Source organism: Myotis daubentonii, chromosome 3, assembly GCF_963259705.1.
Source record: "Myotis daubentonii chromosome 3, mMyoDau2.1, whole genome shotgun sequence".
Lineage (NCBI taxonomy): Eukaryota > Metazoa > Chordata > Mammalia > Chiroptera > Vespertilionidae > Myotis > Myotis daubentonii.
Window position 1 is genome coordinate 192714662 of NC_081842.1, and position 26738 is coordinate 192741399.

The 26738-nt window shown below is 39.3% G+C and overlaps 1 protein-coding gene across 12 annotated transcripts in view; it reads left to right on the forward strand.

The window, feature by feature from the left end:
* The window catches only part of MAST2 (microtubule associated serine/threonine kinase 2), a 182709-nt gene that overhangs the window by 91605 nt on the left and 64366 nt on the right, over positions 1–26738 (forward strand). For 5 of the 12 annotated variants that reach the window (XM_059689995.1, XM_059689996.1, XM_059689997.1 and 2 more), the window contains exon 5: positions 11330–11524. The exons of 5 other annotated variants lie outside the window; for them this stretch is intronic. In XM_059689995.1, coding sequence (XP_059545978.1) covers positions 11330–11524 — 195 coding nt within the window. Of the gene's footprint in view, positions 1–5850; positions 5880–8238; positions 8481–11329; positions 11525–26738 lie in introns of those variants that run through there. 2 more of the 12 variants (XM_059690006.1, XM_059690005.1) reach the window with 2 other exon arrangements.

Genomic DNA, 26738 nt, shown 5'->3' on the forward strand with positions numbered 1-26738 from the left:
GCACATCAAGTGTATGGCATAGTGCCTGCAATTAAGCACATAGCTGTTTGTTATTGTTTTAGAATTTAGCCCAATGCCTGTTATTAGTAAACGTTCAAAAAATGTACTTGTTACTTATTGTTTTTATTATTAGCAGGTCATAATTACCTGTTTGAAGTTGTAAATTTTAAAGAAAAACAAATCAGTAAGACCCTAAACCAAGTTAAATGAACAATAGTGTGCCTTAGAAAAGCCACAAATATTGGATTGGTTTTGATCACATTCGGGAAGAGACCAACTAAATTTCAACTTGGGGAATGAGAACATCCAGGCTGCAATGATAAGGGCTTTGTTGGGGCAAGTTGGTTATGAAAGTTTCTTTGGCTTGTTTCATACCATTTATTTTAGATGTAGCTCCCTGAAATTAAATCATCTTCATTTTTAGAAAGCTATATCATATTTAAACCCATTTGGATATTTTTTAATGCCTTAAAAAAAATCTTAGAATATTTAAAAAATCTTTAAAAATCTTAGAATATCAGACCTAGAAGAGTTGATAATCTTGTTGAAAGTGTAGAACTACTGGCCTGGACTCTGGAAAAGAATGGAAAGAAAATGAAGTAGTAAATCTATTTGTATTTGCTTACCCAAGGTATAGGAATATTGTATTTTGCTTTTTCTCAATTGAAAAAGCTTGGACTGGCTTCACTTGCACAGCTCTGTGGAAGGGCCTCCTCTTGGAAATTCCTTTCAAATAGGATGTTTGTTTGTTTGTGAATTTCAGCATCAATACCTAGGCCCAACACACTTAGGAGCTCAATGTAAATAGTGTTTATGTTTCTAGTTACCCAGAAAGTTAAAGTTTTCTAACCAACTTAAGATGATTGTCGTCATATTTCTTGAAACGTCTTTATTTCTTTGAGGCTGTGAACATCAGTGGGGGTTAAGAATGGACCTGCACACACACACACACATGCACAGGCTTGCATATTGCTATTGGTGGCCTTTATTTTTAGAGTCCTTAGGGATAGTTATCCTTTTTGCATTGTAGACTTACTAATTTGGGCAATGGACTTGGACATCAGATATTAGATGAAAGTAAATGCCAGGTGTCTGCAATGATAGGCAGTGAGCAGGGAGGAGTTTCTGGGGCTTAAGGATGTGATGTGTCAAACTTTGTTCCTATGAAACTGACACATGAAACAGTGTCATGTACTTTCCCGCTCTGATGTAATTTGATGGTGTTTGCCTGGATAAATGCTTCTGGAGAGTGTGCTAAAAAGAGATACCACCTGCTACACATAGTAAACCCTTTGTGTGGTAAAAGTGGTGCCTGTCTGATACAGGGCTTTAGTTTCTCTGTGGACTTTGAAAATCAGGAAATTTTGGTATCTTTAAGAACTGTGAAGACCAGAATGATAATACTGTGTTACATTTAATAGTCTTTTAAAAATTGGGCTTATATATATATAGAAAATGATCTCACATAGGTTCTCCAGTGGCAGACGTTGGCAGTAGTAGAGCAATTGTCATCACTAATTTTGTAGCAGGAACCATTTTGTTGTTAAAAATAAAAGTATGTGGTTTATCAGTGAGCCATAAGTATGTGGACACAGGATCTGAAGATTGAATATCTTTCAGAGCCTGTTTTGTCACTATTGTGTTGAGAATAGCTACTGTTATGAAATCATCCTCACATTTATATGTCTGGACCTCACAATTCCCAATTCATTATAATCTGCTTGGATATCTCAGAGACATCTCACCTTCAGCATTTATAAAACTGAAGCCATTGTCTTTCACAAAAACCTACTCCTCTCTTATTCTCTAGCTTATTCTCAAGGTAGAAAACAGTTATTCTTGTTACTTTGCTCTTCACACCCACACTCCTTTCTATTATACCTCTCAAATCTCTCTCAATTTCCTCTACTTCTTTCTGCTACCACTGGTATGTTCATATAGTCCAAGCCATAGTGATCTCTTGCCTCTGCTACTACTATAGCTTCTAACTGGTCTTTCTTTGACTGACACTGCTTACCCTCAGTTCACCCATCCATTATACAATAGTCAGAAAAGGTTTTTTAAAGGGCATATTTGATGATTAGCTTTCATTTCAACTTATTTAATGAATAGTTTATTACTTGTTACATTACACTTGAAAGTCATGACATGGCCCATAAAACTGTCTATGATTCTTGTCTTTGTCTATATATTTGATGTTCCCTGTACCTGAGATGGATGTTTTTCCTCCTCCTATACCTGCCTAGCTCCTACTTATCCATCAAGTCTCAGCTTACGTCTTCCTTATAAAAGGATTTTCTGACCTCACCCATACCTTGCTGTCCCTAGCCTAAGCTGAGTTTCCCAGAATGTGCCTTCATTAAACCCTGTACTTTTCCTTCGTAACTCTTACAGAATTGTAAATAAAGAATTATTTGTCTGTCTTCTCCCATTGGATGGTGTATCAGTCTGCTTGGGTTGCCATAAATAAATGCCAGAGGCAGGGTGGTTTAAACAACAGAAATTCATTTTCTCATAATTCTGGAAGCCAGATGTTCAAGACAAGATGCCAGGATGATCAGTTCCCGGAGAGGATTTTCTTCCTGGCTTGCAAACGGTAACCTTGTCACTGTTTGCTCTACCAGGAGGGCATAGTAAGAAGGTGACTGTCTGCAACCCAGGAAGTGGGCCCTCACAAGGAACAAAATGTGCTGGTACAATGATCTTATTAGACTTTTCAGCCTCCAGACTGTGAGAAATAAATGTTTGTTGTTTAAGCCAATAAAAATGTTTGTTTCTATTTGTAGTACAATTGTCACTGATGTTATAACCCATGGAAATAAACTTTTTTGGGCCCTCAGCTGCAATCAATATATAGAATATTTTATCCCAAAATATTCCTTGTGTAGTTTTGCAGTGAACTCTTCCTTCACCTCTTGGCCACAGGCCAACATTGATCTGCTTTATGGCCCTATAAATTACTTTAGCCTGTGGAAAAATTTCATATAGTGAAAATCATGCAGTATCTATCTACTCTTTTGTATTTGGCTTCCTTCATGTTTCAGTACTCCTGTTCATTTAATGCTTAGTATTTCCTTGTGTGAATATACCACTATTTGTTTGATGGTATTTGGGTCGTTTCCAGTTTTTAGATATTATGAATAAAGCTGCTGTGATCATTTGTGTATGGCCTTTTTATGGACATATGTTTTCATTTCCCTTGGGTACATACCTGGGAGTGTTCAGACCATAAAAACAGCATCTCAGTCATTGCTACCACCAATGGGAGTAAACTTACCAGTTGTAAACAAACCTAAAACAAACCAAATTATCTAGAGGACAGTTAAAGTTAGAAAAATTAGAGAGTGAGTAAACTTCAGATTCACTTCTGGGAGCCAAGTCCAGATCACCACTTCAGATTTGCTTTTGGAAGCCTGGGCAGCCCACATGAGGTGCACTTTCCTCTGTGGCTCTATGAGGTGAATCTATTGGGCATTTTGATGGAGAACTTCCAACACGGTTTAACAGGCAATTTTCCAAAAAAGATAAAATCATGGCTCTCATCCAGATATAAATAAAAAACATTTAAAGATTAACGAAAACCTCATCGTTAATAAGGGAACCAGACAGATGTTATAACCAGTCATCATTTTTTCCTGTTATCAATTTTTATATTATTGAAAGTTGGCAAAAGATCAAAGATGACAGTTGGATTAATACTGTAACCATCTAGTAGATGTTCATCTGAGCAACAAGGCAAATAATTCCCAAGGTACTCAAATGTACATTATTTTTTTCAGCTTAATTTCAGCAAAATCACTATGTTGTAATCAAGATATCTTACAAATTGTTATTTATATTAATTATTTTATATTATTTATATTGAAATGATATTTTGAATATACTAGCTTACATAAAATATTTTAAAATGTAAAAAATTGTGTTATTTTAACAATAATGTCAAGTTAAACATTCTTGAATCGTTTTATTTCTTACATTTAAAAAAGTTAAGTTCTCCTTAAAGGATATTTGTTCTGCTGTAGCAATAGAAATCAGAATTGGTAAAAAAAAATAAAAAAAAATTAAAGTTATATATAGATTTAAAAATGAACCATGAATTCACACATCATCCCAGCCAGTGTGGCTCAATGGTTGCATGTTGACCCATGAACTGTTCGGTAGATTTGCATATTAGCCTTTTATTATATAGGATTGCTATCTGCAATATCTAGGGCCATATAACAATATTTTCAAATCTTTAATCTTTTCAGTGCTAGGATATTTTCAAGAAAACCAAACATAGCAGTATATTCAACTAAACCGTGATCTGTAATGGTCCTAAAATAGTTTATAGAAATCAGTTTGGGATTATTTGTTGGTGAATCTTCTTCATAGTCATGCATGATAAACATACTCTAAGGTGGTCCCCATATAGTTTTCTCCTCCAGGTGTTCATACTTTTGTGTAATCCTGGTCCCCTTGAGTGTGGGCAGTGTCTGTGACTTGTTTCTAACCAGTAGAACATAGTAAAGATGATGGAATATCACCCCTGTGATTACGATATGGTATATAAGACTTTGTCTATTTAAGTAGACTCACCACAGAGACTGTACCAGCTTGACCAAGTATCCAGCCATGTTGGAAAAGGCTGTGTGACAAGGAAGTGCAATAGCTTGTAGAAGCTGAAGGTGCCTTCTAACTCATATCCAGCAACCTCCTGAGGATACTCAGAAGAGTGTTTTTCCAGCACCTTCAGACATAGCTCAGACAGTACAGAAAGACTTGAGGACATTTTCCTGGACATTTGTGACCAGTAAGAACCTTTCACTCTGTGGAGCTGTCCTAGTTACTGGAATACCACCTTACATTAAAGTACCAGCTTCACAAACTTGCTCAGAGTCTAAGCCTGAATCTCAGATTCTACCGCAGAGGCCTCAGAGAGATCAAAGAGTTTGAGAACAACAAGTATTCCTTCCCAGAGGGGATCTAGACCACTCCGTGAAGCAAAGTTAGCAACATGATGCTAAACCCCGAAGAATTGTGAGACACCCTGACAGTCATCAACTCTTCATTGGTAATCTGCCTCATGAGATGGACAAATCAGAGCTTAAAAATTTCTTTCTTTCTTTCAAACAGTTCTTTTTTTAAATTTAAAAATTGTGATTTCTAGATACATCTAAGCACATATTTTATTTAAAACAAATTATAATTTTTAGTAATTGTTCAATTACCAGTACATAATATTGGTCTTTGGCCTTACATATATTATGTCTAACCCTGCACATAAGTATATTTAATTAGCAATACAAATTCCGCAATTCTGCAAAATGTTTCTCAGCTGTTATGGATACTGAGCTAAATTAACAATATTTTTAGAACCATGAATTGGAACAGAAATAATGTAAATGGATATTTAGCTGTACATGGAAACAATACTTGTATTAGCCAAGAAATCTATTACATTAATGTTAACCTGAGAGGAAGGATTTGACAGGTTAATTTGTCTTTTTGCTTACTTCTAGGACTCTCTATTTCTTGAATACTTTATAATTTTAGATAGTTTTCTTTGACATTGCACTTTTACAATTCATAAATAGCAATCTGACATGATTGCTTTTTTAAAAAGGACATATAAAGAAAGATGTGGACAAGTGTTTTCCTGAGGTCTGAACAGTGTAAGTCACAAGAATGGGTTTTTAGGGTTTCACTTTGCCAGTGCAGAACGCCAGATCACAAGTGACAGAGGCCACCCCATATCTTTTAATTAGTCTATTTTTTTTTGTATTTGTGTTATTTTGTAGCACCTCTAAAGTGAGAAGCCCGTGGTAGAGGCCCTTTCTTACCTGGCTTTCAGGGTGATAACACAGTCAGCAAATAGTTGCATGAATGAATAAGAAGAGGTGGATGTTTTATTTTTCATACTGTAAACTGTTGAGTGCTGTAACCAGAGAAATGTTAAGCTTTCCTAGTGCTGACAAAGCTACAGGGATATTGGCACAGATGGATTTTAATGACAGTAAATGTGAAGAAAGTGCTCTATGTGGGGATGTGTTAAACCTTGGGGAGTAAGAGTGATATCTTCCTTGGGTCAGATGAAGGTCATAAGACATGACTTTCATTCTCTAAAAATCAAACAAATATTTTTTGACTTTAGCATTATTTAAGGAGCTCTGTGCTCTCCTTCCTCTTCCACTTTATTATTGTGAACCAGGCTAGAGAGAAATCTATGTGCTATTGTTGTCAGGGTCTTCTACTCCAAGGTATTATGTAACAAAGCAGTTTATAAAACTGATTCTAGAGATATCTTCAATTCACCACCTTAGCTGAAGACAGGATTTAAAAGGATATAATGGAAATAATAATAGCACATATGTCATAGGGCTGTGATGAGAACTATGTGGGTATTACGTGTAGAGTGTTTAGTAAGTACTTATAAATGTTGGTTGCTGCTGTTGTCGTCGTTAATATTTGGTAGCCTGGGATTGGGTATTAGAGAACTGGAGAATATTGAGTAGAAACAGGGCTGTGCCTTAACTGTGTGGCCTTAACTTGGGATGGGGATGCATCACCGACTGGTCTCCTAATGTGGGAGTGTGGACTTTGGTGACCAACCCTGATATCATCACAAGACTTTCCCAGACTGGGATTCGTTACTTTTTGTGAGGTGCTAGATTTCTGAGAGAGCATTTTCATTTTCATTAGGACTTGTAGAGAACAGGGGATTCTGAAATAGGGGCTGTGAGAGGCTAGTGATTGGGCTGGTACATGGAGAGGAAACGTGAGTGACTGCAGCTATTAGGCCAGAGTGAGTTTCTTGGGTAATTAGAGCAGTGGCTTTCAAATTTTTTAGACTGACTATGGCCCTTGTTTACAAATGGACTTTACATTTTAACCCATCATATGTGTTTGCACTTGTATATTTATACATGTTTCAGTAATGTCACAAACACAAAGCTCACAAATGATTTTTACCCTTACTATGTGTGAAACACTGATATTTTCTTTGCTATTCTATTTCATTCTGTCTCTCTTTAAAGAAAATGTTGGTCCTGACTTCCTAAATTGACTTCATGATTCACTAAAGAGTTGTGACCTTCAATTGAAGAAGTACTGGTTGGAGTATGAATTAATCCTTTGAATGTTACCCTAGAAAAACAATTTGACGTACTTTGTCACCTTGATGAATGAGAGGAGCCTGTCAGAATTGTCACGTATTCAGGAGCTGGGGACAAGACTTTTGCTTATTCTTTGGTTTCTTTCGCTGTCAGTGTTTAGCTCTACAGTTTACTTGATCATTTGGCTCTTTTCTTCATGCCAGGCTGTTTTTGTCAGATGGTTTCTTATGTGTTTGGGCTTATCTCCTCCTTTAGATTGAGAGCTAGCTCCTGGAGGGCAAGACATATAATAGCTAACAGTTCTCTAGCACTTCCTCTGTGCTAGACACTTTTCTGTTTCATGTATATTTAATCTTCACCATAACCTATATATTATGTATCTTCATTATTTTCATTCTACAGATGGGGAACCTGAAGCGTACAGAAATTAATTAGCTTATCCTGAGAGTTCTTTTGCAGCTTACCTCAATATCTTTTGTAATATCTGCCATATAAATGATTTCATTAATAGCTATTGAATGAAATTAAATAGTTTCTGGGCTTATTTTCTTTAACTTTTCCTATGGCTTTTTTCACCACAAGGTTATTCAAGTGATTAGAGTAGTAGAAATTGAATAGAAAATGGCTCTGAACTTTGTATAAAAAAGGGATACAGAGTTTACTTAAATTGATCAAATTCAGGATTTGAATATTGACTATGCTTTAAGCCCTAACCTTAAGGCTCTGTGCGTATTCCATAGGCCTGGGTTTGAGATTGAATAATGTTGCAGAAATTCCCTCATATCCTTAGCTCATTAACTTAACGATTTGGGATCCTTAATATGCTATCTTCCAATCCCTTGCCCGCTGCAACAGCTGTTCTGGCCTGGCCCACGCCTTCTGAGTTAATAGTATTTCTGTCACAGGGTGAGTTTTCAAGTTGGTATGTACTGTTTCTGCCAATGTGTTCTCTGCTGCCAAGCCTCAGGCTTGGAGGTTGCAGCTGATTTGTGGGGGAGGAGTTTGGTGCTTGTTACTGAGGAAGAACAGGGTGCTCTCTGGAGCTCTGATTTGTTACAGGCTGAGTGTGAATGATGTCAGGCAGATCAGAGGACGGACAGCTGATTCATTTGGGATCTGGAACTCCTCACTCTCACTGCTGCTCTCTGGGCTCTTAGGTCTTTTGGGGAGAAGTCCTGAATATTATGTTTTTGAGGAAAAGTGCTTTAATTTTTCTATTAAGTTTGGGAAGTCTTTGTAAGTTTCCTTTGGCGTATAGACTGCATACCCCTTGTTTGAGAAAACTTCCTGCCAAGACTCCAGTGTGAGAGGGCAAAAGCTTGAGTAAGCCAGGAATATGATGAAACGGAGGAGAGAGAGACTGGGAGCACCATGCCTGCGGATTCAGTAAGGAGGCTGGGGTCTCTGAGTGGAAACTGGCAGTTAGGAAAAGAACTAATGCCAACTAACAGTCCTTCATTTACTTGGGTAAAGACTCTGCTTTGGAGATGTCTGTCAGGAAGAGAGCTGAGCTGGCTTCATAAATTCAAGGTCAAAACAGTGGTCCCTGGCAGGGGCATATGGGGTTTCTAATTCTGAAAATTGAGTTGGATGTCATTTTAGTGGTTTTTAGATACTTGGGGAACTGGGTTAACAATGAAGATCGATTGTGTGGTGTTTTTTTCCTACCTTGAAAGCAGGTGTTTAAAGTTAGTGTCAAAGCTGCAGTACAAGCCCCATGAATGTGAGAAACAAAAGGAAACGAAAGCATCTCCTTCTTTGGCTAGAGAGGTTAATTATATTTCTGCCCCTGGCCTGTCAGCTCAGGACCTCAAATCTGCCTTTGTAGAACCAAGCCTGAGTCCTTTAGGGTATGACCTAAATTTTACTTCTATGTTGTGTGATATAGAAGGTATTTAGGTGAGTATTTAAAAACTAAAGAATGGAAGAAGCCTTTCCCCCCAGGATATCTTTTTTCAAGGGCTGCTCAGGCTTATTTAAAATGAGGAAGTGCTGAGTGACGATCAGGAAATTGGGGAATCGGTGACAGAAGTGTCCTAGAATCCATTCCACTTCAGTGATCTATCTTGAACTGCCTTTGCATAACTCATAGGGCAGAGGGAGTGCACTTGTATTCCCTTGAATGTTGGTGCTTACACAGAGACAGCATGGCGTACTCAAATAGACAGACTTCTCCAGTGGGCTTCCTTTGGGTCATTACGCTTCTGTGTTAGTAGATGCTCATTAATTGAATTAATGATTCTACCAGAACTTGGAAAATCAGATTTGTTTGAAGTATATAATTATAAGGTTTGTCATACGGTTGACCCTTGAACAACATGGGTTTGAACTGCTCAAGCCCACTAATATGTGGCTTTTTTTCAATAAATACTGTAAATGTAACTTCTCTTCCTTAATAACATTTTCTTTTCTGTAGCTTACTTTATTGTTAGAATACAGTATATAATACATATACAAAATGCAAGGCTTCCTTCTAATCAACAGTAGGTATTATAGTTAAGTTTTTGGGGAGCCAGAGTTATACACAGATTTTTGACTGTACAAGGGGTCGGTGCCCTTAATCCCACATTGTTTAAGGGTCAACTGTACTTTTAAAGAAATGGTTTATTCCTATACTAAGAGTAAAAAGTTAAAGACTATGAAAAAGAAGCTTTATCAACTAAAGTGTCATTTGCAGTAAAGATGAATTGTTAGCAAAATTAAAAAATGTTTAAATTCAGTTTGTAGTTTAATAAAGCATAAGTGGTCAAAAACCATGTTTTTTCCAAATATTGGTAATCATTGTATCTTTTTTAGTGACTTGAATTTAGGTTAGGAAAATTCTCCTTGAAGAGCTAGTAAATAGTTTATAAATCACTTTAACTTTTCAAACAATCCTTTTTAGACTCTATCTCCATGTATAACCATTTTTGCAGAATGGTAATTAGGAGCAAAAAGAGAAGGAGATTTGGTTTTGGCAGACTTTTTTATAATCCTAATTTTATATTCATCAAAATGGCTAAAACTTCATTTTATGTGATAAGATTTAAGTCTCCAAAATTTTGAATAAGCAAAACTATTCAGTTTAACAAGAACTAAATGTCTTATATATTCTAATTATATATACATATATATATATATATATATATATATATATATCACACACACATATATATGTGTTAGGGAGCTTATTTTTGAAATAGTTCTTTAGAAAAATGGAAATTCTTAGTCAGAAATTAATATTTTTACTTCTTATAATTTTTAAAAATATGTTGTTTATGGAAATTTGGGCATACCTGTAACTTTAAATAATTGTCTGCCCTCCACTTTTCTATCCTATTATATCCTCATACTATATGCTGAAGATAGCTAGAAGGATAGGAAGGTAAAGATTTCCTTTGAATATATATAATTAAACACACGTAGAATGTCACATATCCATATCCAAACAGTCAACAATAACAATACAGGAAATTAACATTTTAAACAGTTTAGATGCTTAGGTGATACTTAAGTTTGTTTTTAATCTTGGGAATAAAATATTGTAGTTTAACATGGTATTTGTGTAGAAAGCCATGCTGCTACTATAGCAAATTGAATGCAAATCTGTTAATAATTTGTCATCTGTGGCATATCTGTCAATGATCAACAAAAGAGAAATCTATATTTAATACCTATCTGTTTCCAGTCTAATGATCTTATTTACTTAATAGTTTTTATTAGCACTTAACACATCAAGATGGTTAGATTGTTTTTAGGTGGGAAAAATAACCTGGAAAACTAAACTTTAAGTAGAAGCAAATTTTATTATACGGAGTTGTGACATTATTTGATATACTCAGGCAAAAGTTAGCTAAATAAGTTGGTGTTATTGTAGATGTAATCTAACAATTGATAGGCTATTGAGAATGTTTTACTTTCATGGTAATATTTCTCTAGGAAGTTTTAATCATTACACACAAAATATTCTATTGCTTGCTAATTGATGAATTGTAGTAAATTTGCAATGTTTTCCCAGAAGTCAATTCTAAAGACTTTGACTATCTAAAGCTTGAATTTTTGGTTTAAATTCTGTAGATTAAGTTTTAGTCTTAATGGTCATTCTATGCCAACATTAGTACTGAAGTATGATATTTGAGAATGATTTTTGACTACTTACTTAAATCTCTTGCCTAAATTAACACACTTTGAAGATGTTTCTTTTTGGTTAAAAGTGATCACTGACCTTGTTTTTTTCTACTATGAAACCTTGTCAGAATCTCTACTTTTTGCCGAGGATCTGAAGTAAACCAGCACATGTTTTCACCCACATTGGCTCCAGCCCTATCGCTCATTAAAGTTCCATATAGTGCCGATTGTGCTCTGGCTGCTTCTCCTCTTGCTTTTTTCCTGAACCCACAAGCCCATAGCAACCCTGGCAGTCCCTGTTCCAGTCGCCCACTGCAGTGGAGGTAAGAAACCTGCTGTGGTGTGAATGTGAGCCTGGGTGATTGCTTCCGGCCTAATAGATAAAACCCAGACCTTTCTCCTTAATAATGGGGAGAAACTGAATAAAAGTCATGACCTGGTCACAAAGAAGAGTAAAAGGAATTTCACAGATCTCTGCTCAAAATTTCAGCAGATGGTAGGATATCTATTAGTAGTTAGATGTATGCCCTTACTGATTGTGATCATGACAATGCTAGAGCTCTCTAAGGTTAAATAGTTTAAACACCACATTTTATACAATAGGAAATTTTTATTCCAAAACGGATTAAGTGATTTGCTCAGATTGTTGAAAATAACCTTCTCCCCCCTTTTCTTTCTGCCTCTCTTTTCAAATATTAAACATTATTTGAGTATAGACTATGTTCTGGGCATTGTTTTAGGCATGGAGGACAAAACAGTGAACACAAAGAGATAAAGTCTCTGCCCTCAGGGAGGTTAAATTCTAATGGAGGGAGACAAGTTAATGGGTAACTGTATAACAGATGGACATAAGTGATACTGAGAAAATACAGTAGGATAAGGGCAGAAGGAGTTGTCATTTTATAGAAGACTAGAGGCCCGGTGCACGAATTTGTGCATGGGTGGGGTCCTTCTGGGTGGCTTGCAGGGATCGGGCCAAAACCCGAAGTCCAACGCTGCCTGCAGCTCCTACCTGCTGCTACCTCTCATCCCAACCCCACTGTGCCTGCTATGGGCTCGTGCCCAATCAATCCCAATCAGGAGAGGCTCGCGCTGCTGCAACAGCGCTCACCAGCCATGAGCCCTGCGCCTGGCGCCCTCCCAAGGGGAGTGGCCTGCAGGATCAGGCTGAAATTGGCTCTCCAACATCCCCTGAGAGGTCCCGGATTGCAAGAGGGCACAGGCCAGGCTGAGGGACCCCACCAGGGAGGAACCGCGGGAGGGCTCCAGGGCATTTCCGGCCCATCTTGCTCAGTCTCGATTGGCCAGACCCCAGCAGCAAGCTAACGTACCAGTCTGAGCATTTGCCCCCTCGTGGTCAGTGCATGTCATAGCAACTGGTCAACCAGTCAACTGTCTGTTCCCTGGTGGTTAGTGCATGTCATAGCAAGCGGTTGAGCTGCCTTAGCATATCATTAGCATATTACGCTTTGATTGGTTGTTCAGTTCTGCCATTCGGTCTATTTGCATATTACCCTATAGGAGGATAGTCAAGGAGGTCCTCAATGCAAATTTGACATATGAGTAAAGACTTAAAGGAAGTCATGGAGCCAGAATAGAAGTTTATAAAAGAAGAGTGGTTCAGACAGAGGCAAGAGGAAGTGCCAAAGGCCTGATCTAAGAGCTTGCTTCATGTGTTTTTTGTGCAATAGAGTTTAGTGAAGCTGGTATGGGATAAGTTAGGAGGTGAGAGGTGGGAAATGAGGTTTGAGTTGTATAGTGTGGAGCCAGATGAAGTAGAACTTCAAAGCCATTATATGGATTTTTGTTTTTATGCTGAGATGAGAAGCCTTTGAAGGATTTAAAACAGAAGAAGTCATGATCTGATTTAGATCAGAAGGATCACTGGCTATAGATAGAAGGCTGTTGGTATAATCTTGGTAAGAGGCAATGGTTGTTTGAACCCATGGTGGTGCAAATGGTAAGAAGTGGTCAGATTTGGGGATGTATTTTGAAGGTAGAATTGGTAGGATTTGTTGATGGATAGGATGCAGAGTTTGAGAAAAAGATGAGGACTGAAGATTTGGGGATGAACAATTACAAAGTTGGAATTATCATGAACTAAGACTTGGAAATTGCAAGTGACAGCTAATTAGACATTCAGTTAGACATATGTGAGCTCTGGGCTAAAGATATGTGATTAGGAATTGTATAAGGGAAATAAATAATTACATTTATGAAATCCTCCACTGAGTGACTATTGATGGAGAATAAAGAAATATCAAAGGTTTAGGCCATGGCACAATCTGACTTTAAAAGGTTGGGGAATTGAGGAATAGCTCTTCAGAAAGGAGAAGAACCAACAGAGGTATGTTGGAAGCCAATTGAAAAGAATTTTCAAGATGGAAAGTATGATCGATCAATAGGGATTTGTTAAGCTTTTTGGTAGAAAACAAAAGTAACCTGGAAAACTAAAAGTTTAAGTAGAAGCACAATTTATACAGATTTAGGTGAGATTATTTGATATAGGAGCTCAAATTCTACAATTTAAGCAGTATTAGACTGTCATAGGACAATGTTAGAGGCTGACTTCTCCCTGAAGTCACCCCTTTCTGATGAGATTGGAATGAGACCTTGGTATGAGATTGAAAAAGATTGTAAGTTGGGTGACACCCACAGCCTCAGGTGTGCACATGGTTTCAAGTGCTATCTCTTGAACCTGTGATCTTAGGACAACCTGAAACAATGTCTTGCACCTTTGGCTTGAAAACTTGTTCAATTTCATGTGTGTTTTTTCTCCCCCTAGGCTTGTTTACATGGTTACTATAATAGTTACTATAATAGTGTTTCCATTCTTCTTTTGTATCTGTCCCATGCAAAGTACCAGTTTAATAATATGGCAAGATGATTTTCCCTTGTTTGTCGGATGTTTGTATTTCCTTAAAGTGCCTTGAATTTTTTTCTGGGATACAGTTAAATTCTTTGAAAGTAGCCCTGGCCAGTGTGGCTCAATTGGTTAGAGTATTGTCCTTGCACCAAAAGGTTGCCAGTTCAATTCCCAGTCAGGGCACATGCCTCAGTTGTGGGTTCAATCCTGGTGAGGGTTCATATGGGAGGCAACCAATTGATGTTTTTCTCTTTGCCCTCTAAAATCAGTAAAAACAAATTCTCAGGTGAGGATTAAAAAAATTATTTGGAAATGGTTTGATGCTTTTAGGGCTGTGGTCAGCAAACTGCGTCTCGCGGCTCCTTGAGTGTGGCTCTTCCTAAGCCTTAGGCGTACCCTAATTAAGTTAATAACAATGTACCTACCTATATAGTTTAAGTTTAAAAAATTTGGCTCTCAAAAGAAATTTCAATTGTTGTACTGTTGAAATTTGGCTCTGTTGACTAATGAGTTTGCCAACCACTGTTTTAGGGAGCATTGTTAGGCTTTGTTAGTGGGCCCAGAGCAGCATTTGGGGCTAATTTTTTTTTTCGACTTTATTGGGCAGATTATTACAGTTGTTCCTCTTTTCCACCCCATAGCTCCCCTCCACCCAGTTCCCACCCCACCCCCTGTTCTTAGCCCCCCCCCCCCCCACACACACACACTGGCCTTGTCCTTAGGTGTACGATTTTTGTCCAGTCTCTTCCCGCACCCCCCACACTCCCTTTCCCCCGAGAATTGTCAGTCCACTCCCTTTCTATGCCCCTGATTCTATTCTATTCACCAGTTTATTCTGTTCATCAGATTTTTTATTTACTTGATTTTTAGATTCACTTGTTGATAGATACGTATTTGTTGTCACTTTGTTCATAATTTTTATCTTCACCTTTTTCTTCTTCCTCTTCTTTTTTTTTTTTATTGATTTTTTTTTTTTACAGAGAGGAAGGGAGAGAGATAGAGAGTTAGAAACATCGATGAGAGAGAAACATCGACCAGCTGCCTCCTGCACATCTCCCACTGGGGATGTGCCCGCAACCCAGGTACATGCCCTTGACCGGAATTGAACCTGGGACCCTTCAGTCCGCAGGCCGACGCTCTATCCACTGAGCTAAACCGGTTTCGGCATTCTTCCTCTTCTTAAAAAATACCCTTCAGCATTTCATATAATACTGGTTTGGTGGTGATGAACTCCTTTTGCTTGTTCTTATCTGTGAAGCTCTTTATCTGACCTTCAATTCTAAATGATAGCTTTTCTGGGTAGAGTAATCTTGGTTGTAGGTTCTTGCTATTCATCACTTTGAATATTTCTTGCCACTCCCTTCTGGCCTGCATAGTTTCTGTTGAGAAATCAGCTGCCGGTCATATGGGTACTTCCTTGTAGGTAACTAACTGTTTTCTCTTGCTGCTTTTAAGATTTTCTCTTTGTCTTTTGCTCTTGGCATTTTAATTATGATGTGTCTTGGTGTGGTCCTCTTTGGATTCCTTTTGTTTGGGGTTCTCTGTGCTTCCTGGACGTGTAAGTCTATTTCTTTCACCAGGTGGGGGAAGTTTTCTGTCATTATTTCTTCCAATAGGTTTTCAATATCTTGCTCTCTCTCTTCTTGTGGCACCCCCATAATTCAGATGTTGGTACGCTTGAAGTTGTCCCAGAGGCCCCTTGCACTATCTTCATATTTTTGTATTCTTTTTTCCTTTTGCTTTTCCAGTTGGGTGTTTTTTGCTTCTTGGTATTTCAAATCTTTGACTTGATTCTTGGGATTCTCTAGTCCAGGGGTCCTCAAACTACGGCCCGCAGGCCACATGCAAATACAACTATTGTATTTGTTTCCGTTTTGTTTTTTTACTTCAAAATAAGATATGTGCAATGTGCATAGGAATTTGTTCATAGTTTTTTTTTAAACTATAGTCTGGCTCTCCAACGGTCTGAGGGACAGTGAACTGGCCCCCTGTTTAAAAAGTTTGAGGACCCCTGCTCTAGTCTGCTGTTGGATCTCTGTATATTATTCTTTATTTCAGTCAGTGTATGCTTAATTTCTAATTGGTCCTTTTTCATATCCTTGAGGGTCTCGCTATATTTCTCAGAGGTTTCTAGAAGATTCTTGAGTAAACTTATAACCGTGGTTTTGAACTCTATATCCAGTAGTTTGCTTTTCTCCATTTCTTTCATTTGTGACCTGTTTCTTTGTCTCCACATTTTGACTGCTTCCCTGTGTTGATAGAGTGGCTTTGTGTGCTAGGTGTCCTATAGTGCCCAGTGGCTCAGCCTCCCTAATTACCTGAGGTGGACACTCTTGGTGCACCCCTGTGTGGGCTGTGTGCACAGTCTTGTAGTTAAGCCTTGATTGCTGTTGGTATCACTGGGTGGAATTGACCTCCAGACCAATTGGCTGTGAGGACCAGTTGTGTCTACAGTGGGAGAACTTCCGTGCTGGAGACACCCTTATGGGGCAGGACTTGCTTCAGTGGGGCTTTGGCGCTCACTGAGTCTGCCCAGGTTTTTAGGGGGAGAAAGGCCATGCCATTCATATGCAAAAGCCTCTGCACACAGCTTGGGTGGGGCTGTAAATTGGATGGGGCAGGGTCTCAGGGAATCATCGGGGTGGAGCAAACCGCAATGGCTGCCAGTCTGCTCTGCCTCAGTGAGGTCCCGGGGTCTGTGTCCCGTGGCTCCGTGTAGGAACAATGACCGCTGCAAGCACCTCTGCATGAAAGCCGCCCTCACGTTCCGGCCCGATGCCAGACAGTCCAGTTTCTCTCTGTATGAGTCTGGGTCTCCAAATTCTCACCCGGAACTGGAGTTCAGAGCAAGTCAGGAGCTTGTTTCTCCCTCCCAACTGAGAAAGACAACAGTGTAGCTACCAGCCCCTTTCACACGTGCCTCTGTACCTCCGCATTTCCACACCTCTTTCCTTCTAGTTGTATAATTTCCACTCAGCCAACCTTCCCGTGGTTCTGGATGGTATTCGTCTTGTCTTTTAGTTGTAGTTTTAATGTGATTGTGTGCAGCAGCAAATTCAGGTGTTTACTATGCTGCTATCTTGGTTGTCGTCTCCGGGGCTAATTTTTCCTTAATATTGAAGCAGTACTTTCCGAGTACTCTACCCGATGCCCATGCAATATGTGTTTTTTCCACTCAGGCTAGTGGGAACATGATCTATTCCTGGCCTTATGTGAGCTCTAGGGAGTGTACCACCTGCTAATTTTCTTGAATAGTTTCCTTACCCACATGCACAGATTGGTACTCAGCTCAAAACTTGATAAGAACCCTTTGCTGAGCTTTCTCTGTATAGTTCTCTCTGGTACTCTGCCTTCTAAATTCTAGCCACCTTAGCTTTCCTAAATTCTTAATTCTGTTTCCTCAACTTATGTAAACTGCTGGACTTGTTGGGAAGTACCCTCTTCCGGTATTGCTTCCTAGAAATGTTGTCCAGTAGTAAGCTGGGGCAATCTTAGGACTTACTTTGGGTCAGTTTTAAGGTTTACTCTCTATGTTAACCATCTGTGCCATGTCTAAAAACTTTCACATGTGTTTTTGTTTTTTGTTAATCCTCACCCTAGGATATTTTTTCCATTGACTTTTTTTTTTTTTTTTTAAGAGAGTGTGGAAGGGAGGGGAGGAGGGAAAGAGAGAGAGAGAGAGAAAAACACATCAATGTGAGAGAGACATAACAATTGGTTGCCTCCTGCATGCACCCTGATTGGGGTCAGGGAACAAATCTGCAACCCAGGCATGTGCCCTTGACCAGGAACCAAGCCCGAGACACTTCGGTGCATGGACCAACACTACCATTGAGCCACACTAGCAGGGCTGTTTTTGTTTTTGTAGTTTTGAAGGCACAAGGGTAAACCTGGTCTCTTTCCCATCATGGCAGGTGGCAGAAATCCAATCTGTCTAATATTTTGAAATCATGCTTCTATCAGAAGTGAGGATTGCTTCATGAGATTTTTGGTTGACTGATTCACATGTTAGATAAACCTAGGAAAAACAGGACAGACTCTGTTTCACCTTCGTCAAGAAATGAAACTACAAAAGAAGAATAGGCAACATTTGCTGAGCAATTTTCTAACTGGTTTATTTGGGTTGAAATTAATCCTTAAAATACCCTGATACAGTGATAATACAGGTCCATTTTAGTGATTAAGTGAATAATTCAAGTAAATCTGTTTTATCAAGGAAGACACTGTGGTACAGAGAAGTTAAGGAAATATTTTATAAGCAGTAGAAATTGTTGTTAAACCCCACAGAATCTTACCCCAATGTCTGTGGTTTTAGCCTCTTTGCTGTAATATTTTTGATGAAACATGAGCTGTTGTGTATTTAGTTAATAAATGAAAAATCTCTGAAGACTTAATTCTCAGACACCATTTTCAGCACTTAAATTTTGTAGGTCATTTAATTCCCACACCAATTCTATGAGGTAGGTATTATTATAATGTTGGTTTTGCAGATGAGAAAACAGAGGAACAGAGAGATTAAATAAATTACTCAAGATAACACAGCTGATAAGTGGCAGAACTGGGGCTAAAACCCAAGCAGTCTGGCTCCAGATATCATATTCTTTTCTTTTTTTTTTTTTAAATATACTTTTTTGATTTTTTACAGAGAGGAAGGGAGAGAGATAGAGAGTTAGAAACATCGATGAGAGAGAAACATCGATTAGCTGCCTCTTGCACATCTCCTACTGGGGATGTGCCCGCAACCCAGGTACATGCCCTTGACCGGAATCGAACCTGGGACCTTTCAGTCCGCAGGCCAACACTCTATCCACTGAGCCAAACCAGTTTCGGCCAGATATCATATTCTTAACAACTATACTGTTCTGCTGCTCCATCTATACTCCTTTATGTAATATAGTATTTTTTGAACCTAAATAATTACAAAGCCTGTCTTTTCCCAAGGTGACATATTCATAACATTCTTTAACAACTCCCCCTATACTAGAGTTGAGAATTGGTATTTCACAGTCCATTGTCACTTCTAGGCCATTAGCTTTATGTCTCCTTTTTAAATTTTTCTTCTTTTATCTTTTATCCTGGCTCATTGCTGTCCTCCACTAACTTAATTTTTTTTAAAAATATATTTTATTGATTTTTGTTTTTTACAGAGAGGAAGGGAGAGGGATAGAGAGTTAGAAACATCCATGAGAGAGAAACACCCATCACCTGCCTCCTGCGCACTCCCTACTGGGTATGTGCCTGCAACCAAGGTACATGCCCTTGACCGGAATCGAACCTTGGGACCCTTCAGTCTGCAGTCCAACGCTCTGTCCACTGAGCCAAACCAGTTAGGGCACTTAATTTTTGTTTAGTATTCACATTCAGAGTCTAGGATAGATGTAGTGCTTAGTGAACACAGTGATGAACCTAAATTCTACAAAATCCTTACCATGAACATGTGCCTATCAAATATTGCAATTTTTAAGCAATTGAGCAAATGCAAATGACAAGAAAAGAAAAACGATTTCAGTAAATAATGTTGAATAGTGAAGAACTAAAAATTGAGAGCTATTGGCAGTAGTGAATTTGACCTCTATTTGAAAATAGACGACTCAGGAGAGAGGAAAATAGGATCTACACACATGGAGTGGCCATGTTTGGATGTTCTTATATCCCCATGGAGTATAACTCCTCCTAAAGTGGGAGAGTTTGCAGCAAGAAACCCTTTTTAGTGTGATGTCTGTGTTAGAAGGGTTCTAGCTCTAGCTGACTCCCTACTGATTGGTTTACAGAGGTAACTAAGGTTAAGCATGTTAAGAAGGGTTTAAAACACAGACACAGAGAAGACAGCCATTGAGAAGCTAGGGGAGTGAGGTCTCAGAAGAAATTAACCCTGCGGACAGACACCTGCTAGCCTCCAGAACTGTGAGGGGAAAGTATCTGTTGTTTAAGCCATTTAGCCTGTGGTACTTTGTTATGGCAGCCTAGGAAACTAATACAGCTATTGAGGCTTTTGGCTGCATTGCCCAAACGGGCTAGAACACAGTGTCCGCTTGCATGGTAATTAGAACTAACCCTGCTCAGAATGTTAACCCTCTTTATTAACCGCACCTTAGTGATGTGCTTAGGACCTTACAAATTGTTGCCTATAATAATCTGTAGGACAGTCAGGAGAAAGTTTTAAATGATGCCCACTTAACGCTGTATTATATTTCTGTTTGTTCCTTGATGAGAAGGAATAGGTCCCTTTATCTAAAACATCGGTCACTGATCTAGAAGGCCCTGATTCTAGCTCTTAAGTGTCTTGGATGGGTATGGTATTAGAAATACTCAGTTTTCCTCCTCCTGTATAGGGAAAACCTAGTTCTTCCCTACTGTGTGTTTCCTTACTACTCACACAGAACCTTTTATTTCTGATACTTCTGGTTACCAAATGTGTGGAGGTTTTACCCTACACCAGTGGTTCTTAACCTTCTGGCCCTTTAAATACAGTTCCTCATGTTGTGACCCAACCATAAAATTATTTTCGTTGCTACTTCATAACTGTAATGTTGCTACTGTTATGAATCGTAATGTAAATATCTAATATGGAGGATGGTCTTAGGCGACCCCTGTGAAAGGGTCTTTTGACCGCCAAAGGGGTCGCAACCCACAGGTTGAGAACCGCTGCCCTACACCAAGCAATTAATTCTCTGTGACACCACCTGGGTGTCCTACAGTTTGGCTTGATTCTGATACTATCTACCTGGAGATAGTGCCAGATCCCACAGGTTAAGGGCCAAGTCCCACAGAAGTGCTGCCACCAGACTTCAGATCCCATTCATTACATCTCCAGGTCACTCACAACTTCTGTCCGATTTGGTTGCAAATCAGAGATTCCTACAATCCCCTCTTCAGCTTCGATTAATTCGCTAGAGCAGTTCACAGAGAACTCAGGGAAACACTTGCTTACGTTTACCAGTTTATTAACAGATATGATAAAGGATACAAATGAATAGCCAGATGAAGGGGTACATAGGGCGAGGTCTGGGAGGACCTGGAGTGCAGGAACTTCTGTCCCATGGAATGGGGGTGCGTCATCCTCCCATTATGGACATGTTCACCAACCCCATACTTGGGACTTTATGGAGGCTTCTTCATGTAGGTATGACTACTTATTAACTCTCTCTGGAGGGTAGGAGAGGAGTGCTGAAAATTCTAAGCTTCTGATCATGCCTTGGTTTTTCTGGTGACCAGCCTCCATCTAAGAGCCATTAAAGAGTCCACTCCAAGTCACCTTAGTAGAACAAAAGATGCTCCTAGTGTTCTTCTTTATATACATATATTTTTTAAAATTTATTTCAGAGAGCAAGGGAGAGGGATAGAGACACTGAAACATCAATGATGAGAGAGAATCATTGATCGGCTGCCTCCTGCACACCTTCCACTGAGGATCAAGCCTGCAACCCGGGCATGTACTCTGACCAGGAATTGAACCATGACCATCTGGTTCATAGGTCGATGCTCAACCATTGAGCCACACCTGCTGCACCCTAGTGGTCTTATTACTTAGGAATTTACAAGGGTTTCAGGACCCCTGGGTCAGAAACTTGTGTGTGTGTGTGTGTGTGTGTGTGTATGAAAAAAAAATTATATATATATATATATATATATATATATATATATATATATATATATATATCTCCTAGAGGCCTGGTGCATGAAATTCATACACTGCGGGGGTCCCTCAGCCCAGCCTGCACCCTCTTGCAGTCTGGGAGCCCTTGGGGGATGTCCGACAGTTGGACATCTTTAGCACTGCCGCCACCACTGCTGTGCTCGCCAGCCATGAGCCTGGCTTCTGGCTGAGCGGTGCTCCCCTTGTGGGAGCACACTGACCACCAGGGGTCAGCTCCTGCATTGAGTGTCTGCCCTCTGGTGGTCAGTGCGTGTCATAGCTACCGATCGTTCCGCCGTTCGGTCAGTTTGCATATTAGCCTTTTTAAATATAGGATATTTCTATTATCTCGCAAGTATGATCAACCTTAAGAGGCATAGTAAATATAATTGTGATTCAGGTTGCATTAACCTCTAGCCATTAGTTAGCTTACACATCTTCTAAGAATATGATTCATGCCTATTAATTGGCACTCAGATATGAGTATTGCATTGTTGGCATAACCCTCTTTGAGGGAGTGCTAGATATGGACTGTGGTGTAACTGGTGTCCCTGAAGAGAGAAGAGGCAGTTATGTCGCTGGCTTTTCACTGACCTAACTTTAAACCTCCTGGGAATAGAAGTTTGGTATTGGCAACTTTCTGGAACATAGACTAGCTTAGGATTTAAATAAGTTTTGATTTGCCATAGAATTCGTCAGACCTGAAGTAGGAAGGTTTGCAGCAAGAAGTCCTTTTTAGAGTGATGTCTATATTGGAAAAGTTCTAGCTCTAGCCAATTCCGTACTGATTAGGAATTCCTTTCATACAATGTCTAGCAGAAAACTATTCAGCCTTTGCTTGAACATCTTCAGCGAGAAGTTAGTTCACTGCTGAAGTTTGCAGCCTGTACTTATTCAGCCCTCTTGTCCCTCCTGTGTCATTTGTGTGAGAGGCTTTCTATAGACTTTTATGGCAAAGGACAGGTGTTCCTTTGGGCCTTCTCTAGTTTTCCTCCATAGTTATTATACCACTAGAGGCCCGGTGCATGGATTCATGCACCAGTGGGGTCCCTCGGCCTGGTCTGCGCCCTCTCACAATCCGGGACCCCTTGGAGGATGTCGGACTGCTGGTTTTGGCCCGATCCCCACAGGCCAGGCCAACGGACCCCACCAATGCATGAATCCATGCACCAGGCCTCTAGTATGCATATAAGATATTTGTTAATCTCTTCTGGCCATCCCCTCTCCCCTCTCCCCCCTTCCCTCTGAGATTCATCAGTCTATTCCATGTTTCCATGCCTGTGCATTGAGCGTCTGCCCCCTGGTGGTCAGTGCACATCATAGCTAACGGTCAAACAGTCACTTAGGCTTTTACATATATATAGATTTTGCATTTCCACCAGCAGTGTAAGGGAATTTCTATTAGCTCACAGTTTTGCCAACAGAATGTATTATCCATCTTTTGAACTTTTGCCAATGTGGTAAGTAGAAATGGCTTTTATAACAAAGGATCTAATCCAGAATCATGTGTTAGTATATATATTGATTTCAGAGAGGAAGGGAGAGAGTTAGAGAGATAGAGAGATAGAAACCTCAATGATGAGAGAGAATCATTGATTGGTTGCCTCCTGCATGCCCCGTGCTGGGGGGAATGGAGCCCACAACCCGGTCATGTGCCCTGGGCTGGAATCGAACCTGGGACCCTTTAGTTCCCAGGCCAATGCTCTATCTACTGAGCCAAACCGGCTAGGACATGTGTTGCAATTTTATTGTTACTTCTTTTTATCTCCTTCAGTTTGGAACAATTCTGTAGTCTTTTCTCAGTTTCTATGACTTAACACTTTTTAAACCTACAGTTTTTTGATAGGGTGTCCTTTAATTTGGGTTTGTCTGCTATTTCCTCAGGATTAGATTCAGATTTCACGTTGTCGGGGAGGGAAAACTTGCTCTCTACTCTCTTAGGGGGCCTGTGAATTAAACTAACAAAGTACAGATTAACAAGAGAAAAAGCATATAATATTTATTAATATTTAGCTGCATGGGAGTTCACAGAAAAGAAACTCAAAAGAAGTGATTCAACTTGGAAGCTTATATATCCTTTTAATGATGGAAAGAGAGTTTGAGCTTAAAGGGACGATAAATTTTGGGGAAGTAACAGGAAATATATGGGGGAACTTAATGGAAGATAAGAGCTATTTTAATAAGGTCTGCAAAGATTATGCAAATGTATCTTAACTTTTCTTTCCCTGATACAGAAAGACACCTTTTTCAAAGAGAAATTTGCCTGGTTTTAGGCAGTTAAAGGAATGGCAGAGAACTCTTCCTGTATCTATTGATTCTCAGTTGCCTTCAGCTTAAAGTAAATGCTTCTTCCAAAGTAGAATATTTTGGGATGGCATATTCTTATCCCCTTCAATGTCTTTGGCAGGAATATCAAAAAGGATGGTGTGTTCTTCTCATAGCATTCTGTCAGATGATCCAGGCTTTTGTTTTATCACATTACTGTGAAATTAACCTTGGTCACTTGATTAAGGTGTGTCCGTTAGGTTACCCTACTATAAAGTTAATCGTTTCTCCTTTGCAATTAATAAGTATTTTGAGGGCAACCTCTTGAAATTATGTAACTACCCCACTCATCATCAAATTTTAACCCATTATTGATGTTTCTTGGCTGTTTTTACACCATGCTGGTAGCCAAATGGTATTCTGCTAATTCATTATTCTTTCTGTACTCACCAGTTGGCATTGCACTGCAAGGAAAATCTTCTTTCTGTTTGTTTTTTTCACTTACTACATCAGCATGAACTCATTGGGCTCTTATTTTCTTAATAGGTTATGATACATTAAAATCATTATGTATTTTGATGCTCAAATTGTACCAGACTTTGTCAAGGGGAGCCTCTTCATGCTGGCTTCTGTATCTTTTTGACAGTCTCCATCGTTTTTGAGAACTTCCTAACTTTCTGGGCTGATAAAATGTTCCCGACTTGCTTATTTTGTACCTTCCCTTGCCCAAGCCCTCAAATTAGCTATTTCTCCAAGGAGCGTGGTTTCTTTTAATGGAAAGTGGTACTTAAGTACCAAGATATAGATGGTAGACATGATTGCTGATCCTTGGGTTCACTGTTCCCAGAAAATATATACATGTAACATGTATTTTTTAAAATTCCTATATATATTGAAGCCTATAAAGCTAACATTTTATAGCTCTACTTTCAATAATTGGAATTTATTTTTGTTTTTTCCATTTCCATATTTGTAAATTTCTTTGATAGTGAAAAACCTGATTCCCATTATTCTCGATAAATTGACTTATTTGATAATTTCTTTCTGTATGTAGCCGGTCTCCCTCTGCAATCACTGACCTGCTGTATATATGCCCTTCTTACCTTGCTGGGTCTCCAATACCCCATGCCAAACTGATACCACTCTTCTCTCGAAGCCGACAACCTCCATATCCCCATCAGTCTTTGACATCCCATGCCAGGTGTTTTCCCCTCTTCCCCCAACCACTTGACTGTCATCATCATCTAATGGCTTCTAAACTGAATTATTCAGGAGGGAAGAGGAGGACGGAGGATTTGTAAGTCCACTAACTACATTAGATGCAATTTCAGGGGCCTGCATAATTAAAAAAAAATAATAACTTTACTGAGATATACTTTGCATACTATACATTTTACCAATTATTAATTATTCAATGACTTTTACTAAATTTATAAAATTATGCAACCACCACCATAATCGAAATTTAGCACATTTCCATAATCCAAAAAGCATTTTCTTGTGCCCATTTGTAGTTAATCCTACCTTTTCTCTCAGCCTTAGGTAACCACTGATCTGCTTTTTGGCTGTATAAATTTGCCGTTTCTGAACATTTCATATAAATTGGATCATGCACTTTTTAGCTTTTGGTCTCTCGCTTCTTTCATTTAGCATGATGTTTTTGAGGTTTATCTATGTTGTAGCACACCTCAGTAGTTCATTCCTTTTTATTGTTGAATAATGTTTCATTGTTTGGATAGACCACATTTTGTTAGTCCATTCACCAGTTAATGGACATTTGGATTGTTTTTCGTTTAGGTCTATTATGAGTAAACTAGAGGCCCGGAGCACAAAAATTTGTGCACTCGGGTGGGTCCCTCAGCCCGGCCTGTGCCCTCTCGCAATCTGGGGCCCCTCGGGGGTCCCTTCCCCTGGCTGCTGGCATCAGTTTTCCTCTGGCGCCTGGAATCCAGGCCTTCGCTCTTCGCTGGGAGGGGCCGGCGCGGTGGGCTTCACTCTGCGCACTTCGCTGGCCGCTCCGGTCCCGGGGGCATGGCCGAAGCCGCTGCGGCGGGCGAGGGCCTTAGCTCTTCGCCGGCCACGCGGGCCCCAGGGGCGTGGCCTCTTTGCTCTTCACTCGCCACGCCGGCCTTCGCTCGCTGCTCCTGCCCGTGGCCAGCTGGCTTCGCTCTGTTGCTTGGTGCCTACATATGCAAATTAGCCACCATCTTTGTTGGCGGTTGATTTGCATATCACGCTGATTAGCCGATGGGAAGTGTAGTGAGGGTACGGTCAATTACCATGTTTGTCTATTATTAGATTAGATGTTGCTGTGAACATTTACATAAAACATGTCATTGTGTGGACATATGTTTTTTCTTTCTTTTGGGCAGAGTCCTAGGAATTGAATTATGTTGTATGGTAAGTTTGTGCTTAATTTTAAAAAGCTTACTTTTCTGTACTAGCTGTACCATTTTATATTCCCATGGTCATTTTTCTACATCCTCATAAATACTACATATTCTGTCTTCTTGATTATAACCATATCTGTGGGTTTGTAATGGTAGCTCATTGTAGTTTTTATTTGCATTTCCCTACTAACCAGCGATTTGACAGGCGGGGATATTCACCACTATACTAATGAGAAAGAAAACACTAACCAACGATTTGAGCATCTTACCATGTCTGGTAGACTGTCTATTCAAATTTAAAAATTGATTCATTTATCTTATTGAGTTTTGAGTTTTTTACATATTCTGGATACAAGTCCTTTATCAGATACATGATTAGT